This window comes from Marmota monax, unplaced genomic scaffold, assembly GCF_021218885.2.
Source record: "Marmota monax isolate L192 unplaced genomic scaffold, Marmota_monax_Labrador192_F-V1.1 WCK01_AAM20220418_F8-fsc00011, whole genome shotgun sequence".
NCBI lineage: Eukaryota > Metazoa > Chordata > Mammalia > Rodentia > Sciuridae > Marmota > Marmota monax.
This window is the reverse complement of record NW_026693082.1, coordinates 15,131,270-15,151,277: the sequence shown is the minus strand read 5'-3', so window position 1 is coordinate 15,151,277 and position 20,008 is coordinate 15,131,270. Positions and strand designations below refer to the sequence as shown.

Sequence of the window (20,008 nt, the reverse complement as noted above, 5' to 3'; positions counted from 1 at the left end):
ATATTACATTGATATAAACACATATATATTTCAGTTTTTTTTAAAATCAGGGCCTTAGTTAGGCAAGTGCTCTACCATAGAGCTGTATACCAGCCCCTAACTTTAGCATCTGAAATTGGGATTCTTTTTTCATTTCATAGGTTTTAAATTTGATGAAATGTGATAATAGAATGACTCAATAAAAAGATATGAAAAATTGACTTGGGTATTTTATGCACATTTTGGAATTTTTAAACTTTATTTTGTATCATAATCTTACAGCTTTTGTTGGGTTTCCTTTGACAGAATCTGATAACAGGGCCAAGGGTTTTGAATAAGAGTGTGAAATGCTCTTGCTCAGTCACTTTATCATGATTGTCATAGTTTTGTTGCTTTAGTTGATGGCTTATTCCATGTGGTCCAGTGATTCTGCTCACATAGTTTATTTGCTGGCCTCGCCTATCTTTAAAGACATTCACCACAAAGGAAGAGGAAAAGAATCTCATGAGGCTGGCCCCAGTTCACTTACAAAGCTTGTGTTAGTCTGAGGAGGCCCAACTCATGTTATTTAAATTTTACGGTGATATTTAGGCAACCATATGGGCCACACAAAGAAATGTTAAATGGAGTAATAGGCACATCTAGAACATGATCCTAAAGGGCTCTTAGCTAGGTTTCCAGGACATTTTGACTATATGTTTTTTTAAGTTTTGTTCATCTTTATGGGTTGTATATTGAGAAGGTTGAAAATTGGGAGGAAAACAGACTTATAAAGCTGAACAAATATGGTGGTATTTTTAAAAGCATAGAAAGTAATGTTGTAATAAAGATAATAGTAGTTTCTGTTTTACTGTTGGATCTTTCTAGATCATGCTGCTCATCGAGTGGCATTTTCCAACAGATGACACTGTAAAATGTTAGTTTTGGATGGAGTTTTAATAAAATATCAGCTGGCCAGTTTTACAGATAAGTTTTCATATTTTGTTTTCAAATGAGTAAGGTAATATGCTTTGGCAGAAATTATAGGCACCCTATGATGACCATGTGCATGGAAAACCTTAGTCAAAACTACTCAAAAATTTGAAAATTTATTTTGAACTTATTTTTTCAAAACTATACTTTTCTTTAATCTGTACAGCTGTAACTTGAAACTTTTTGGTTTATAGTTTATAAGTTTTAAATAACTGCTTATAATTTTTTGGTATCAAGGAAAAGTTTCATTGATAATGAATTACTAGGAACTTTAAAAGGATATCTTTCGGGATATTCTTTGTTTCCACATGAATTTAAGAGTGATTTGGAAATATATTAAAAGTTATGAAAATGGAATTAGTCTTTTTATTTTTAAAGGTAGTTAAATATGTTACATTTGCTCTTTCTTCAGTGCCAAAATAGTGGTTCATCTGCACCCAGCTCCTCCTACCAAAGAACCTGGCCCATTCCAGAGTAGTAAAAACTCCTATATCAAACTCTCCTTCAAAGAGCATGGCCAGATTGAGGTAAGCTTCCATATCAATAAAATTGGACTAGAAAAGTGTGTGTGGGTGGGTGTGTGTGGGTGTGTGGGGTTTAATATAATGGAAGGCAATATAACAGGTTTCTCCCATATTTTTACAGTAAAATCTTTTTACATCTTAAGCCTTATCGACAGTAGAGAATATGAGTTTAGGTTTTAATGGGAACAGAAAGCATGAAGGTGTGGTCACAGGAGGGAGCTGAGGCTGTAAATATGCTAAGTCATGCTACTTGGCTACTAGTAAAGTTTTCAGTGGTGTAGTTTGATTAAAGAGTATGGGGGCTGGGGGTGTAGCTCAGTGGTGGAGTGATTAACTAGTGTGTGCAAGACCATGGGCTTGATCTCCTATACCAGAAAGAGTGAGGGCAGAAGAGAGAGAAAGGAGAGGGGAGGGAAAACAGTGTCTTGTGCAGGGAAATGTTAAACTGAGGTAATATCTGAAAGCTCACCAGCCTTAAAGCAGGCTCCACACAAATCTAATCACTTAAGTACTTATGCTACAGTATAGAGTCTATGTATTCTGATTAATAAATTATTGTACAGGTGTTTATTTGCAGGTATGTTTATCTCCTCATGAATATATATATTTTTTTCTTTTCAGCAGCACTTTACCCAGTGTTCCACATACAGTAGTCACTAAGCAAATATAAGTGAATGACTGAAGTCCAGTCTCACCATAGTGAGCATGTCTCAATTTAGTGACCATGTTTTGTCCCTAATTTTTGGCTTCACATTTTAATTAGACAAATTATTCTCTGTATCCTTCATGGAAAAAGGGTTGTGTATTTTTCCTGGCTCTGTGTTTCTTTCACTCTAGATTGAAAATAATCTATATATGCAGTATTGTTTAAAGTAAGTCTGATTTGTTTCATTGTCACTCATCTCTTTGTTGAAAGTAGTTCGCTTTATATAGAAGGTCAGTTCCTTTTTTTTTTTTTCCTTTGTGTTTTCTGAAGTTGAGCCAAGAAAAGAACTTCCTTTGATTTCCTTTGATGTCTCTGAGAATTCTAGGCTTGTTGTACAAGGCTGAACAACAGACTTTTTTACTAATTTGTCCAAGGATGCCACAACTTTACTCACTCACTTAAAGTATATGTCTGTACATAACAGTTTTACAGGCGTTTATCAGAGGAAATGACACAAAGAAGATGGGAGAACATGCCAGTGTCTCAGTCAATACAAACAAATAGAGGACCCCAGGTATTTTTTAAACTATATATTAATCCAGTATTTTCAACTCTGTTCTTGCATCTTCATTAAGATTGTCCAGCCCGGGCAACTTATCGAGATCCTGTCTCAAAACAAAAATTTTTAAAAAGGCTGGGAATGTAGCTCAATGGTAGAATGCTTACCTAGCATGTGCAAGGCCCTGGATCCAATCCTCAGGATTGAAAAAAAAAAAAATACTCTGTAACCATAGAACTTGCCAAAACAAAATAGTGTTATTTGGGTAAAAAAATTAATTTTTATAGCATTTAGTCTAAATCACAAACTATGAACAGGCTATCAAATGTATGAAGTAGTTTGTATAACTGTCAAGTATCAAAAAAATTAGCTATAATTTTTTATACATTTGAGACCCTTTTAAACATTTGACTTAGCTTGCCGAAGAACAAACATGAATAGGAAATTTAATTTTTATTTAAATACAGAATAAAATGGTCATTTTTTGTATATTTGCTTTTTCTTTACTGATTCAAAGACATTATGTACAGTCAGAAACATAAAAATGTTTTGAAAGGAAGCTAGATGTAATTGTATGTTGTTTTTCTTTGGTTCTTTGTGGTCCTTTCCCGCCATTGAAAACACAATGTGGTTCACAAAAAATTTTGTTTCCTTCCCATTTAGTATGTTTTATGTTCTGTATTTTCTTTTTTTTTCCAGCCAGGAAGAGTAAGAGCTGTAGGAATTGTAGGTATTGAAAGGAAACTGGAAGAAAAAAGAAAAGAAACTGACAAAAATATTTCTGAGGTAACTCTTAATAAGTTCCAGTCAGTCATCTTTTTCAGCTATTTGTGTTTATTCTTTTGGATACAGCTGTGACTAATTCCATTTTGTAATATGAATAATATTTAAATTGCATGCAACTCTGCAGTTTCCTCTTTCCTGTAATGGGTTTACCTCAGGTTGGCATTAAGTTAACCTAAACACATTTTAAAAGCTTTTTCTAAAAATAAAAAAGAAACCCAATTTTGTTTTCTGTTAGGGAACATCATAGAATGTTATATGCAAATTTTAAACATATAATTGATTAGAGGATATTCCTAATGAGTTCAAGGTTCTCAGTATAATTATTTTGGAAGTTTGATTAACTTAGTTGAGAGAAAAATGCTGTTGTATGGCCACTGTTCCCGGCTAGCCACCACACAGTTTTATACTGATGACCAATTAAAGATGAGACACTAGACAATAAGAATGGCTCCAATCAGCCTATCACTTATACTCAGAGATAATACTGTCTATATATATTATGATGCTTTAAAACCTCATCATAAAAGAGGAAATTCAAGTAAAGGGGAAAGAACTCTGGTTAAGAAAGCCAGTTATGATTAGATTCTGTAATTAATATATCTAAACACATCATGATCTTGTTAGTCAGCTTTTTGTTATACTAACAAGATACCTGAAGCAATCAATTTACAAGAAGAAAGGTTTATTTGGCTTACAGTTTTGGAGATTTCAGTCCATGATTGGTTGCTCCATTGCATTACCCAAAGCAAATAATTTTTGAATACCTATTCTGGGATTGCTAATTGAAAATATATATTATTGTTGAGGAATTAGGACATTTGATCTATTAAATGCCCATGGTATAGTTTTGCTGAATACTTATTTATGATAAAGTTTTGGGTGTTCTTTAGCCATGCAAATTGTATTTTTATTTCCTGCAAATGAGCAGGTAAATCCAACACTCATGTTCAGTCTTTGGCAAGATGAGAGGCGATACTGTGTTCTTTCATCAGGAGGCATATCTTAATTTTTTTTTGTTGTTGTTGTTATATTAGTAGCTGTTAAGGTTCAATATTTCTTAGTTCATGGATGATTACAAATGGTGGTATTCTATTTATTTTTCATACCTATTAGTTAGAATATTTTTTATTTAGAGAGCTACTTCCCTTCAACTGCAATTTGGTTTTCCACTGACATAGTTCATAAAGGAAAGGCAAGATAATTGTTTTTTTTTTCCTTTATTATCAACAGAATAAGTTAGTTCCTTATCATCCTTTGAAGCTGAGTAGGTTTTTTTTTTTTTTTAAATGTCACCATGAATTTTAATGTATTGATGGGGTTCACTCAATGGCAATTATTTATTCTATTTGAAGCTCAGATCATTCTATCTTTGGCAAGTAGGAGCCTCTTCAGGTTGGCTCCTAAGTGCTTTTGACATGACCTGGTGGACTTTGGTAGTTTCCTTGATATATGATATAACAGAAGTTCCAGGGCCATCTTATACCTTTCCTGCTGTAGATCTCAAATCAACATTTAACTGAGGAACTGTTTATTTTATTTTATTTTTAATGATAAATAATATTTGAAAATCACAATCTGTGTCCACAGCTATTGAGTTGATATTTATTTTTCAGCCTTTTCAATAGACAGAGCTAAGATTTTGTTGTTTATGAAGGGCCTCATGAGATTGTACCAGTTCTTTCAATTCAAATTCAGGGCAACACTGCCAAATAATTACTAAAATAGCAAAAAAAATAGTATTTTTATATGTGTTCTCCCCATTCTTTTTCCATTAAAAATAGGGGTGCTCCATCCATATCATCTAAGCATTCAGCCCCTGCACACATCCTTCTCCCTCATCCCCAGCTCCCATTTAGTCTCACTTTCAGGAGAATATTTAATACCGACAGTCCTTATGACAACTACCACTGGTCATTTTGGTTATCCCAGATCATTTTCTAGTAGATTTTACAGGAAGTGCTCGTGGGCACAGTATTCTTTGTATCTGGTATGCCTGTGTTCCTTACACTTGACAGCCACTTTTGCTCAATTTAAAATCCTTGACCACATTTTCTTTTCCTTTAGTGCCTTTAGTATGTTCCCTTCACCTTTTTTGTCTGGCATAAGTGTTACTGTCAAAGAGTGAGGATGGGGCTGGGGTTGTGGCTCAGTGGGTAGAACGCTTGCCTAGCATGTGCAAGGCATTAGGTTCAATTCTCAGCACCACATATAAATAAATGAATAAAATAAAGATCCATTAACACCTTAAAAATTTAAAAAACAAAGAATGAAGATAATTAACTTTTTTTCCTTTAAGAGTCATTTCTGTGTCTGGGGTTGTGGCTCAGTGGTAGAACGCTTACCTCACATGTGTGAGGCACTGGGTTTAATTCTGAGTACTGCATATAAATAAATGAATAAAATAAAGGTCCATCAACAACTAAAAAAATATTTAAAAAGGGAGTCATTTATTATTTTTCCTAAATAGACTAAATTTCCTAAAAGATTTCTTTTTTTCCTTATTATTAAACCTAATAATAAAATGTGACTGCTATTCTGGATTATTATTCTCAGGTATACAATGTGCTTTTTCAGTATGTAGTTTCAGAAACTTTTTTAATTTCAAGAAGTTTTTCTGTTTAATTTTAGAGATTGCCCGGATGTTTTTCCCTTCTGAAACTCGATTAGCTCTGTATTGCAACGTCATTGCCATTTTGAACTGTTTTTGATTATCTTTCAAATGCCTTTTATCTCTTTCTTTATTTTACTTTGATTTAGAAAATTTTCCTTTTTTAAACATGTCTCTTAAATTGTTATCTGTTGTTTTTATTCATTCTTGTGTGTTGTTTAGTGGTAGGCTTTATTTCAAAATGATTTTTCATGTTTAATCCTTTCCTGAACCTCTTCACCTAATTTCTGATTTATTGTCCTTTCATAGCTCATATCAGCTTTTATTAATTTATTATAGACCGACACAATACCTTTCTTTTATTTATTTTTATGTGCTTCCCTTTTCTCTTTCCTGCCTAGTGCCAACATCATGCAGATCTTGTCACTCTCTATTACCTGCATGTTCCTCTGGGGTTATGCCAATATTATGGCATTTAGCTTTGTAGTATATATTGCCTGTGGGCTCTTGGTTTTGTTTGCTTGTTTTGTGATACTGGGGATTGAACCCACAGGTACTCTACCACTGAGCTTTATCCCAGCCCTTTTTATTTTATTTTGAGACAGTCTTGCTAAGTTGCTGAGGCTGGCCTTGAAATTGCCATCTTTCTGCCTCAGCCTTCTATGTCAGTAGGATTATAGGCATGTGCCACTATGCCTGGTGGTCTCTGGTTTTAGGTAGTAGTTGCCTGTCTGACTTTATGTTGGAATTTAGAGAGATTCACTAACTATGCTGCCCCAGCTTAAATCTCTTCAGGATCCTCTATTCCCATAAAATTCTGACATTTAACATTTAACATTAGAAGAGTTTTTATTATTCAGAGACGAAATAAGAATAAGTGGCTAGATCTGGAGCAAGGGGGATGAGTGCCATGGTCTCCTGCCTCGTAGGCAAGGGCACAGTGCCACAGGGCCTCAGAGCATCACTGTTCTCTGGTACGATGCTCTTCTGTCACACTCACTGTCATCTTCTGTGTTAATATGTAAGGAGATGGCATGGAACAGTGAACTACTTTGCATTATTAATATTCTTTTTTCTGCCATGCTCACTTGGTGTTATGTTCAAAATAAAGTTTTTCTTTTTTAAAAATATTTATTTTTTAGTTGTAGGTGGACACAAATGCCTTTATTTTATTTTTTTATGTGGTGCTGAGGACCAAACCCAGTGCCCCACACATGCTAGGCAAATGCTCTACCACTGAGCTAAGTCCCAGTCCCTAAAGTTTTTCTTAATTTATGCATAAGTTATTCCAGTTCAGTCTAATTTTCATGGAGTCACAAGCTCAAAGGATTCTCCACAAGCATTGTGCCTTGTCATGCAGACCATGGGTTGGTTTAGCAGATGGTTCTTGCTTTCTGCTCTGCTGTGGGCACTGTGGTGGTGCTCCAGGCATGGGCCAAGGGCCAGACAAACATCGACAGTGAGAGAGGCCTTGTGCAGAGAAAACAGGCTGCAGCAGGGACACCAGTTGACTTCTAATTTCCCTTGGGGTCAAGGAAGGCTTGTTAATAGCAGGAATATAGGGTTAAAGTCCTAAAAGACAAGGAGGTGCTAACAGTGAGCAGCAGGGAATAGAGGAATCCAGGTTGAGGGAATGGAATACTACTCAAAGGTGCAGAATCAAGGATATTGATACTGAAAATTCAAGAATATATTGAGTTACTGAAACTAATAACTAAGGTAATGACTAAAAGCCGATAAGAAGGAGCTATAAGTCAGCTTAAGAGGGTACCCATCGTTTTTAAATAGATACAGTTTTTCTCAAAATTGGAGCAGAAATTTGGTTATAGGTACAGTAGACGGAAAGAAAGATTGGTAAACCGACAAAGTAATAGAATTGGGTATGTGCATTCATCTTGCTTTACTGTGTATTATAATGGCTTTATCATCCCTTGTTTTTGATAGTTGGTAATTCCAAATTTCAGAATAATAACAGAAATAGAAGTAAAAAAGCTTTTATTTATGTTTTATATTAAAATATTTTTTAAAAAACTCTTATAAGAAACTAAAATATTTTTTATTGATCATTTATAAACAGTAGAGGCAAATGTATGTACTCCGTGTGTCTCACCATTTTAGTATGTTTTTTCTATGAAAATACAATACAATAAAGTGATTTCAATTCAGATTTTATGCTATTAGTTTCCTTTACACAAGTATAAGAAATTTATTAACATTTTATATACTTAAAAATCTAAGTGTGTAAAATGCCTGCTTTATTGTTGAAAACTCAGTTGGTGTGTGATTTGCCCCCATTTAAATGTTAGATTGACTTAGCTTCAGAGCTAGTGCCCAGAGCTTCCCACAGAAGGTTTCCTGCATTTGCTGGCTGTTGCTGATAAGAATTCAGTGTTTAAGCCTTTTGTTTATCTGAGGAAATTCCTGTTAGGTGTGTGCACATTACCCTTTGTTTTCAGTATTAACCTTGGTGCTGGCCATCAGAATCTTATACAACACTCTATTCTTTTAGCAAAATTCTTTTGCAGATGGAGGATACTTTTCTGCAGATGGGCATAAGCTGATCAGAGCCACTATTATATATATCCAGTCACTCTGGACCAATTTTTCAATTAATGACAAGTTGCTTGATAGCTTTTAAAAATATAACAACTGTACACGTCAATTAGATAAATTCTGCACTGGCAGGATATTTTCAGTAACTTGAAATAATTTATTGGAAACATGTTTGATGAAGTTTGAAGAGTATTTTTGCTGTAGTAAATGAAACAACTGGTAGATTTTATTCAGATATATTTGGTGGCTTTGGAATACTTTTTGTGATATCCACCATATCCAAAGCTACAAGTATAAACATTTAGTAATGGCAGGCTGAGGCTGCTTCAGTTAAATCATACCTATTATTGCAGCCCAAATACCTGAGCCCAAAAGGGTATTCATGCAGCTGTTCAATGCCATTTTCAACCAGGAAAGCTTTACAAGGCCCTTGATTCTTGACCTCCTATCAAGAAAACCAGTGACAGATTATCTGATTTGTGTCAAGTAATAGTAAATAATATTTTAGACTATAATTTATGTTACCTTTTGTTTGTTTAATCAATAATAATTATATTATTTTTGAAAATCTGAAAAGTTTTTGTTGCACTTTATTTTGAAAAATGTATGGTTTCTTAGGTAGAGTGGATGTTATAAGATAAAGGTAGATGTATTACTTATATAATTATTTTATTAACAATTGATATTTCTAAGGAAATTTCATAAATTTGTATTATAGGGAAGAAAATAGAGGATGCTTCATTCATTTTCATTCTTTAGATGGATTCCAGTAAAAATTACATTTCTCATTTCAGGCCTTTGAAGACCTCAGCAAGCTAATGATCAAGGTATATGTCATTTACACCTCCAAAATTCATACCAGCTATGCTGCAATTTTGAAAATATATTTTGTTAGAAGATACTTTGGGGACATTGTTTCTTTTTAGTCTTTTCTTTTGACAGGCTAAGGAAATGGTGGAGTTATCAAAATCAATTGCTAATAAAATTAAAGAGAAGCAGGGTGACATCACAGAAGATGAGGTAAAGATGCCTTTTAAGGTCTTAGAAACCACGTGGCACCAATAATACAGCCATGTCTTTGTGGCTTTCCAGTTTGCTTGCTTGCTGTCTCTCTTCCTCCCTTCCCTTTCCTTCCTTCCTTTCTCCTGAGGATTGAACCCAAGGTCATCTTACCACTGAGCTACAATCCTCAGATTCCCAGTTTACTTTTTAAAGTAACATTTCATTTCCTTTAGGACTTGAGGGTATGTGAAAGTGCTAAAGAAAAAGTGGACCATAAAAATTTTGTTAACTCTAGTAGGATTCAAGTTTGTTCCTATGCCTTTTCTTGAAGTATAGAAAACATAATGAAAGATGTAAGGAGTGGCTATTTCATACACCCCTAAATTTGATGTGTATTTCATTAAATTTGTCTACAATCTGGTCACACCTATTTTCCCCAAATTTTTACTTGTATCATTTGGTTGATATTAAATATATTGTCATTATATAAATTCTCTCTCACACCAAACTTATGATATAAACAGGATGAGAGATAAAACATAGAAGGAAGGAGAATAATTCAGATTTTTGCAAGGAACTACTAGAAATCCACTGCCTTATAGTTCATAGCATAGAAACATAGTGAAGAAATAGGTATATAGAGAAAATTGAGCTGAATTGAATTTCTGATGGAAGGATTTCAAATGTTGGGGTGGAGAAAAGAGTTCTACATCGTCTTCTCATGCATTTTCTCCTCTCATTACAGACCATCAGGTTTAAGTCCTACTTGCTGAGCATGGGAATAGCTAATCCAGTTACCAGAGAAACCTACGGCTCAGGAACACAGTACCACATGCAGCTGGCCAAACAGCTGGCTGGAATATTGCAGGTGCCTTTAGAGGTAAAACCAAACCTAAGTATACTTTAAAAACTATGTTAAATTATTTCCATGATATCACAAAGCTTAACAAGAGCCTAACTCCTTTCATGATGTGGTTACTATCAATCAACATACTATTTTTTTTTCAGGAATATTAAATTAGTCTAGTGTACTTATTAATGAGTCTTTATAATACTCTAAATTGCTTTCAATTTGCATTTTATATATCTATAACTATAAATCTATTTAATATGCTTTTCTAATTTAAAAATGTATTATATTTTTCTATAGATGTTTCTGTTTATCTAGTCCATAATGTATATTATACTATTAATAATTCTGTAATGCAGATTCATCTAGTGTAACAATATTCAGGTGACCAAAACTTTATTAAAGCCTCTGCATCAAGAAGTATTTCAAACATATGCCAAAATCAGTAATATAATGAATCCCCTATGTGCCCATCACCCAGCTTCATCTATAAACCAACTTCCAAAGTTATTTTAAAGCAGATCCTAATATCACATCATTTTATCTGTAAATATTTCAGTAAGTGTAATGATAGACATCTTTAAATGTAACTATAATCCCATTTCACACCTAATGATCCTTAATATCAAATATCTAGTTAGTGTTTACATTTTCTCTTATAGTTTGTTTTTTCAAATCAGAATACATTATAATTAATTGATTTGCCTCTCAAGTTTTGGTTCATTCTCTTTAAGTCCATGGGTTTTTTCATTGCCCTCTCTTTCTCCCTGCCTTCCACTCCTAAAATGTATTTGTTGAAAAATTGGAAGTTTAGTCCAGAATGTCTCATTGCTTGGCTGACTGTGTAGTTTTAATAAGGCTTCCATTTTACATATTCCCTATTAACTGTTATAAATAGAGCTTTTTTTTTCTGGAAAGAATATTTCATAGAGGGTGCTGTATACTTCAGGAGGCACAGGTTGACTTTTTGTCATGTCAGCAGCCACTGACAGTCATTATTTGGTCTGTCATTTCATTAGGGGCTGCAAAATGACAGTATTCTTATTTAATACTGTGTTTCCTATTTATTACTTTATTTCACCTAATAATCATTGCCACTGCACTAGTGTATATTCATGAGTATTCTGTGCATCCTAATCTTATACTAAAAACAGTTTAGTAATAACTTATTTTAAAGTAATACTGGCACAAAGGTTTTTAAAAAATAGCTTCATATAGTGATCACATTACAGATTTTTTGCGAAAATATTTGACATGAAATCTTCAAGGATTATGAAGTGACATGATAAGGATAGGTGGAATGACTTTACACATGTAAATGTACTTATATGTGCCTCTCCTTTCAAGTAAGTAAATGCTAAAACAGTAATAACAACATTAAAGTCCAAATACTGAAGGTGAAATGCCTCTTGATACCTGAATAGGCTCTCCTGTGTATAAGTCTAGTTTTTTAAAACTTCTTAAGAATTTTTCCTGATTTGTAATTTCACTCCAATTCATGATTTCTGCTAAGAAATGCTAACTGGTACTAATTGTAATACTTTTTTTTTTTTTTTTTAATCTCATCTTAATAGGAACGAGGCGGAATAATGTCACTCACAGAGGTGTACTGTTTAGTAAACCGGGCTCGAGGAATGGAAGTAAGTACAGAATATTTAGATACTCTCTTAGCCAAATATAGACTTTCTTGATATAATACAAATTCCCCTAGAGTGAATACAATTTGAGGAAGGGTTGTGAATATCTAAGCTATTTTGAGAAATAGTGTAGTGTGGTGAAAATAATACTATGCTGGGATCTAGGAGGTAGATTTTGTATCTGGGTTTGCCAGTGATTGCTGAGTGACCTTGAGTAGCTTCATAACTTCTTTGGGATCCAACTTACCCTTAAGATAAGGATTTGGAGTGAATGATATGTTTCATCTCTAATATTCTGCATTTTTGTTGTGAAGAATGAGGTTGTGCAGGAACCTCTTTCTCTACAATAGTTAATTTGTTCCTAAGTTACAGTTAGATAGGAGGAAACAGCTCTGGGGTACTATTCGCATATTAACTGTAGACATAAGTATGGTCTGTTTAAAGAACCTAGCAGAAAGGATTTTGAAAGTTTTCTCCACAGAGAATTAATAAATATCTGAGGAGATAAACATGTTTAACTTGATTTAAACATTATGCAATGCATACACATACCAAAAATTACGTGGTATCACATAAAGATATGCAATTTTTCTGGGTTTGTGATGTCATTTAAAAGAAAAAAAAATTAATTAAAAATAAATAAATAAATAAAATTGGGGGGTGGGGGGGACAGTTAGATACAGATTGCCCCTTAGAGAGTGCAGAGGGAAAGCCACCTTGCTCCTCTGTCTGCCCTGTCACACCCACACATCCTTGGCCTCCAAGGTCCTGTCCAGGTTCCCTTTGTGTCCCAGCAGCCAAACACAGTCACTTTGATGCGGATGATTCTCACGCATGTCTTTGCAGCCCTCACCCCAGCCCAGAGCTAAGCCTCCGTTGTATGTGTGAACAGTCATCATAAGTGGCCTCAGCAAGTGCTCACTACCTGCCAGGCCCTCTGTATGTGTTGCCTCGTTTATCCTCCCACTCACTCGGTGAGGTAGCTCCTTTACTGTCCCCATCCTAGGGATAATTTGGGAATGAGGAAATTGAGGCTTACATTAAATAACTTGGCCAAGGCCACACCTGGAGACAGTGGTTTGACAGGGATTTGCACCCAGGCCTCAGGGGGCTGCCTCTGGAGCCATCCTGTATGATTCAGAGCTGTGCTTGTCCCTGCAACGGTTGTGATCTGTTAAAGCTGCACTAGCCAAAAGGCTGCCACTAGCCAACTACAGGTGATGATTGTGAGCTTGTAACATACTAGAGTTAAAAGATTAGTACAAAATAAAGAAATGTTAAATGTCAGCATCTCAAAAAAAGGTTTTTTTTCAATGCTGGGGATTGAACTCAGGACCTTGGGCACTCCTAAGCTATATTCCCAGCTACTGTATCATTTCTTTTTTTTTTTTTCTTTACTTTTCATGTTGCTACTACACTTTTAAAGTTATATATAGTATTTCTTTTGCAAGGCACTGCTTTAATGAATTGAAGCATTTGGCTCATTTGTTAGTTCCTTTTGCTTTGTAATGATTAAACTACATAATTTTCTTGATAAATGCTAATTTTTAAATTTCCTATTATGTTTTAGTGATCATTACAATTATATAGCATTACACTTATTGACTTGCAGTGTAAACTGGATTTCTTTTCCCCATTAGTTGCTCTCACCAGAAGATTTAGTGAATGCATGCAAGATGCTAGAAGCACTGAAATTACCACTCAGGTAAAGGAACCTTCACAGAAGTTTGCCATCTGTAACCATGATTCTGCCCAGGAAAGAACCAAAAGCTCAACCAAGTTTACCATGCTGCAAAATGTTGTCCTCTTGAACTTATATGTGACTAGAGTTCACCTGGCACCACAAGCATCTTCTGTCATCCTGGTTTTCATCCTATCATACTGGGTGTGACCTAATGGGACTCCCAGATTCTTGTTGATTTGAGGGAAGAAGATAAGACTGTGAGCTCCTCCTAGGAACTCAGGATAACCAGCTCTTTCCTTTAGATGGTTTGTGTTTGACGTTCTGGAAATTCAGAAGTTCAGGTGTTTAGCTGTGGAGTTAATAGAAAGGTAGTCAGACATATTTTATTTAGCATGTAGATTCTAGTAATAATGTAGTAATCTTATTACCTGTTAATTCAGGAGCACTTTAGTTCTGTCATAGTTACTTGTGGTCATTCATTATATTTTAAATGTTGTGTGATTATCGTTGTCCTTATTCCTGGGCATAAAAGAAAATAAAAAGTGTGTGCTTCTTCTTACTAGTTGAATATCCCAGATGATTCTTGACTCTGTTCTCACATATCTGGTTTTCAGACTCCGGGTTTTTGACAGTGGCGTCATGGTAATTGAGCTTCAGTCCCACAAGGAAGAGGAAATGGTAGCCGCAGCCCTGGAGACAGTATGTGAAACCAGTTTCCTCCATTCATTAAAACTCATGAAGACCCAAATGTTTACTGATTTGAGAACAAGATTTTCTTTTGAATTTAGCTTTATTAAAAAATTAACATTCACAGACTCAATTAAAAATGATTTATTATACACAATGAATACATAGTAATCAAAGTCATTCATTAAAAGCTTTTGGAAGCTTATTGGCCCTCTTAAAATCTTGGAAGTAAGGAGAGTTAGAATTAGTGAAGTTCAGGCTTTTCTACTGAAGTTCTAACTTTCTTAATTAGAATGTTACACAAAATTAAACTTTTTCTTTAAGTTAACACCTACATAAACAGCATTATAAAACATTAGAATTTGTTTTGTGAAATAACTGCTTCAACAAATTTGAAGAGCGAATACAGTTTAGATGGATTTTAACTGGCCAAACTGCCAAAATTACCCATTAGTATATCTGAAATGCTATTGTTGTTAAGCCTTTAAGCTGAACCTGTGTAATTTAATAATTCATAATTATTGTATGTTTCAGTTCAAGCTATATGAAAACCCCAAGACTATAGATATTCTGCCACATTTTAAACTAAACCTATATATATGGATCCTTTACTAGAGCGCATAGTTCTAACTTGATTAAAATTTGTTATGTGCTCCTTTCAGAATATACAGTAACTCTTTCTAGGCTTTAGTATAGTGTTTGGTTCTGTTATGTTATAAGGGCTTCATGTTGATATTTTAGCTTCTGCTCTATTTGTTCTGGGTCCATAACTTTTTTATAGATTTAAGCACTTATTAAGATTTAATTTTAAGTGAACATTCTTTGGATTTTATTAGAAAAATCAGAACATTACTTCCTGTATATTCAGTTATATGTTCTGCCTAAGGTTAGTACAGAGGTGTACTAAACTAATAACTTTTTTTTTTTATCTGTTCTGTGGTTTTGATAGGTTTCAGAAAAAGGATCCCTAACATCAGAGGAGTTTGCCAAGCTCGTGGGAATGTCTGTCCTCCTGGCCAAAGAAAGGTAAGTTAGGCCTTTGCCGTTCTTTATAGTTTGTGTTTGTGTTTCTGAATGGACAGGTAATTAAAGTTTTCTTCTTTTTATTCCTAGGTTACTGCTTGCAGAGAAGATGGGTCATCTTTGCCGAGATGACTCAGTAGAAGGCTTGCGGTTTTACCCAAATTTATTTATGACACAGAGCTAAGGGTTTTGTATTTGAAATACTTTTTGTCCATACTTTTATCTGAGATTGTGTGACACTGAGCTATGAGATAAACCCCGATAAACTGAAGATTTATTAGAATTTTACAGAATGATATAAAACTCTTTTAATCTCTCCCTAAATATTATGGTTCTGAAAACTTATTTAGGATACATAAAGGAAAATACAGAAAAATGAATGCCAATATGAATTTAAAATCATGCTATAGTTGTGCAAAACCCTCCGAGTTTAACTTGAAATACAGTAGATTTTGATTCCCAAAAGTAACCATTTAGTGAAGAAGGGAATTTAAGTCCTTGAAGGAGGAAAAAGATAAGTTGCATGTTTGGATAGGTTAGATTATTAATTTGGTATGACTAAAATTCACTAAATTATGAATGTTTTCCTCTGTGTCTGATGCACCCATTTTGGGGGGTTTTCTTGAAGGAAGTCATAGCTACAGTGCAGTTTAAGAACCTGACAACATTGGAACAAAATATCAAACTTTACTATGCCCCATGAGGCTCTTCCTAAGGGCTTTTTAAAGCAGTCATGGGCATGTCTTTGACAGACCAAACAAAACACCTATAAAAAAGGAGAGGGCTGGGAGTGTGGCTCTGGAAGAGCTCTTGCCTAGCATGTATGAGGCCCTGGCTCATAGCTCTAGCACAGGATAAAAAAAAAAAATTAAGAAGAAAATCTTATTTGACTTACATTTATATTCTAAATAGGTTTTGTTTGTTTGTTTTTTAAGTGATGATTTCATGGCTGGCATTTAAAGAATGCAACTGTGTCATTTTGTTTAAAAAATGCTGTGGATTTTGAAACTGAATTAAAGAGCTGTGTAGACATGCCCAGAGTTACGATTACAAGTTTGGGAGGTAGATGGCTTAGGAATTCCCTAGAATTGTTCTGCGGGTGGAAGGGCAGTGGGAACCTTTAGCTAATTTCACAGGAACCTTAGTGCTCTATTACCTGGAAGCCAAGGATGGGAAGAGAAAGTGGAAAAGTAATATGCCTCCTTCTCCCTCCCTTAAGGAATCTTAACACTGAACTTAAAAAAAAAATATTATATATTTCTATCATATTTCAGAAATATGTATTTCTTCTTTGCCTTACACATTATAAGTTGTGTGAAGAAACTATCTTGGTAAAAGGTGTTAATATTGAGACAACAATAACTGGCCAATGTTGCCTGTAGAGTGCTTGACTTTTGAAGTAGACTGGCTGACTTCATATGTTACTGCTCTACAGTGTGCAGTGTATCAGCATTACCTCCAACTCAGGGACCCCTACGGGACAGGAGACCCCTTTCTGAGACCGAGTTGGACACAGAAGAGTAGCGTTGTTTTTAGCCAATTCTCCAGGGGGGATAGTGTACGAGTGGGGAAAACCCTTGGCACCAAGAGGAGGGATGCCCAGGTGCACACTCCAGGACTTTCCTACTAGGTGAGGTAGAGGCCACTGCAAATGCCCTCTTGGGAGGTGCCGAGGTCCTCAGCCACAGATAAGGGGATTCCCTACCTCTAATCCCTTCCTGAAAAGTGTCTGTTGCTGCTTGGTGTTTTCCAGTGTCATGGGAATGCTGTGGCCAAGGCATCCTGCTTTAGTCTTTGTTTTCCAAACCTGTCACTGACTCTTCATTGTGGTGACAGATCCCCTAATTACCTCATTGCTCAGCCTCAGGTTTACTTTGGAAGTAATAGTGTCTGGTCACCCAAGTCTTTTAGGGGGTTAGTTGGACCATAATGTAAACTTGTTTGTACATCTCCCCTCTGGGTTGCACTCACTCTGTCACATGACTCTGGCAGACTTGTGTGTACATACATAAGTACACACACACAAACCACAGTATCTTGTCTGGCTAGGGATCTTAAAAATTAACAGAGATAAATAATAATCTGTTTCACATGTTGGAGTAGTTGCAGATAAGGTTGTTGGAGCTTTTGGATCTAGTTCTAATAGTTGGGATTCATTACAGCAAGCTGACATAATTCAACATACTATTTACTTTAATGTGACAACAGATGAAAAAAATGAAACAATATGAGTTGTTGAGAGTGATCTAAAGAAAAATGACATGAATATGCTTTTCAGATGTCACATTAACTAAAGAATAAGTACAATTGATTTTATTATTTTATTTTAAAAATGGGCATTTTTTCACTTTTTCCAGACCTCCATTTGTATTTTTATTTTTTGCCAAATGAGGTGTTATTTTTGTCTTTTATTGTTAGAGGTTATGTTTAGATACAACCAATCAGGCCCTAAGTGCAAAAAAGTTCTGCCTTGGTGCTTATCACTGGTATAATTATTTTTGTTTTCCTAACTTTGCTCATAGGAGCATGAATCTCTTTGTAGCTTTATGGTAATGGAGTATTTCTAGCATTCAATAAATATCACTTCCTGTCAAGAAAAATTTTTTACATTGTATAAGTGAAGGTTGTTTTCAGGGTTAAATGACTGATATTAATGTATATATAGTAAAATGATTGCAAAATATTAAAATATTTGATTTTGATTTTCTTACCTTGGTGTTCTTTTATAAATACTTTGTGAAAAACGTGAAAATGATAAACTTTTAGTCATACCAAGCCAGTATGTTAAGAATTTTTCTTTTAGATTTTATAATTAAGCATTGCTTATAAATATTTATGACTTCAAGTGCTTACTATTTTAGTTATCTTTAAACATGAGAAATGAGTCATGAACTATTTTTTTTTTCCTCCTCTTAATGCTGGATGTGAATCCCATCGTGTGTAGACCCTGTGTATTTGTGTGAATGTCTAGCTCTAGTTCCCTGTCACCAGACCAAGCTGATCAGAATGTCGATTCATCGTTTCATCACTCTCAAACTCATATATTTAAAATGGTTCTCTTTTGCCCACCAATCTCAGCATCTTCAATGGAGTCACAGCTTATAAGGTGGTTAGGTTTTACAGAAAATTCGCCTAAGGACAAAATAGTGCATGCTCAACATGATCCTTGAAAATCTCTTAAATTGCCAATAAAGTTCTCTTTATAATCTTACAGTTTGAATCCCTGTGGAGTGATATGTAGGTGTGAATATATCATGCATATAGTAAGTACAATATATAATAAAAACTGCATACCAACAATAGACTTTTATAGCATTAATAAATACACCATTTTAGGGCTAGAAGTATGACTCAGTAATACAGCACCTGCATGGCATGTGTGAGACCCTGGGTTCCATCCTCAGCATCACAGGAAAAAAAAAAAAAATTACACTATCTAAATGTGTGTCTTTTTGCCAATACAAATGGTTGGATTTATGTAAATTTATTGCTGATCCCATACCTTATGATAGATCTAGAGTGTAAGCTCCACAAGGGCAGAGATTTTTGTCTGGCTTGTTCATAAATATATCCCCAGAGCCTAGAACAGGGCCTGGCACACAGTAAGCATTCAATAAATATTTATTGAATGAATTAGCCTTGATGTATATACCTATTTATAATTTGCCTCCACTTTATCCTACTTTCAATCTAAAAGAATCTTTTTTTTTTTTTTTTTAATACATACAGGTTTTGTGTGAGGAACTTTGTGAAGCATTAGGCAAAGGGGTAGGATAATACAAATAATATACTGCCCTGCCTTGAAGAAGAGGGTGGAATTGTTGGAGAAATGGAAACAACTTTTCACTGAAGGTGGAGTGAAGTACCATACTGTGGAGGACTGAGGGAGCCTTCAGTTTTTTGTTTTTTTTTTTTAAGAGAGAGAGAATTTTTTAATATTTATTTTTCAGTTTTCAGTGGACACAACATCTTTATTTTATTTTATGTGGTGCTGAGGATGGAATCCAGCGCCCTGTGCATGCCAGGCGAGCGCGTTACCACTTGAGCCACATCCCCAGCCCAGAGCCTTCAGTTTTGATGAAGTGCTCTGGGAGGCTTTGTGGGAGAAGAAGAACCTGGTAAACTAGGCCCACAAAGACTCAGAGGTTGCCAGTAAGTGGAAGGCACTGGGTCAAGGGAACAGCACAAGGTGTGCCCCTTCCCGTTCCTGGACATGTCTCCTTTGTCTGCCCAGACTTCCTTTCTTTAAGTTCAAAGACTGTCATACAGCTTTTTTTTTTTTTTTTTTTTTTGAGTCCTCACTGTCCTAGGCTAGTGACTTTACAAGTAAATTCTCAAGTTAAATATTAACTGAATGGGTGGGCTGGGGTGTGACTTATTGGTAATGTGCTTACCAAGCATACATGAGGCCCCTAGGTTCAATCCTCAGTACCTAAAACAAAAAGTATTGAGTGACTTTCAGATAATAGTACTGTGTCTTAAGTTGACTAACAAACCT

At 34.9% G+C, this 20,008-nt stretch overlaps 1 protein-coding gene across 1 annotated transcript in view; it reads left to right on the top strand.

The window, feature by feature from the left end:
• Vps36 (vacuolar protein sorting 36 homolog) overlaps positions 1-18,721 on the top strand; it is a 30,260-nt gene extending 11,539 nt beyond the window's left edge. The window contains exons 4-14 of the mRNA XM_046454158.2: positions 1,364-1,478; positions 2,606-2,695; positions 3,380-3,466; positions 9,422-9,454; positions 9,570-9,647; positions 10,375-10,509; positions 12,054-12,119; positions 13,757-13,821; positions 14,415-14,499; positions 15,437-15,513; positions 15,601-18,721. Coding sequence (XP_046310114.1) covers positions 1,364-1,478; positions 2,606-2,695; positions 3,380-3,466; positions 9,422-9,454; positions 9,570-9,647; positions 10,375-10,509; positions 12,054-12,119; positions 13,757-13,821; positions 14,415-14,499; positions 15,437-15,513; positions 15,601-15,694 — 925 coding nt within the window. The 3' untranslated portion in view covers positions 15,695-18,721. The remainder of the gene's footprint in view (positions 1-1,363; positions 1,479-2,605; positions 2,696-3,379; positions 3,467-9,421; positions 9,455-9,569; positions 9,648-10,374; positions 10,510-12,053; positions 12,120-13,756; positions 13,822-14,414; positions 14,500-15,436; positions 15,514-15,600) is intronic.
• Positions 18,722-20,008: the final 1,287 nt, after the last annotated feature.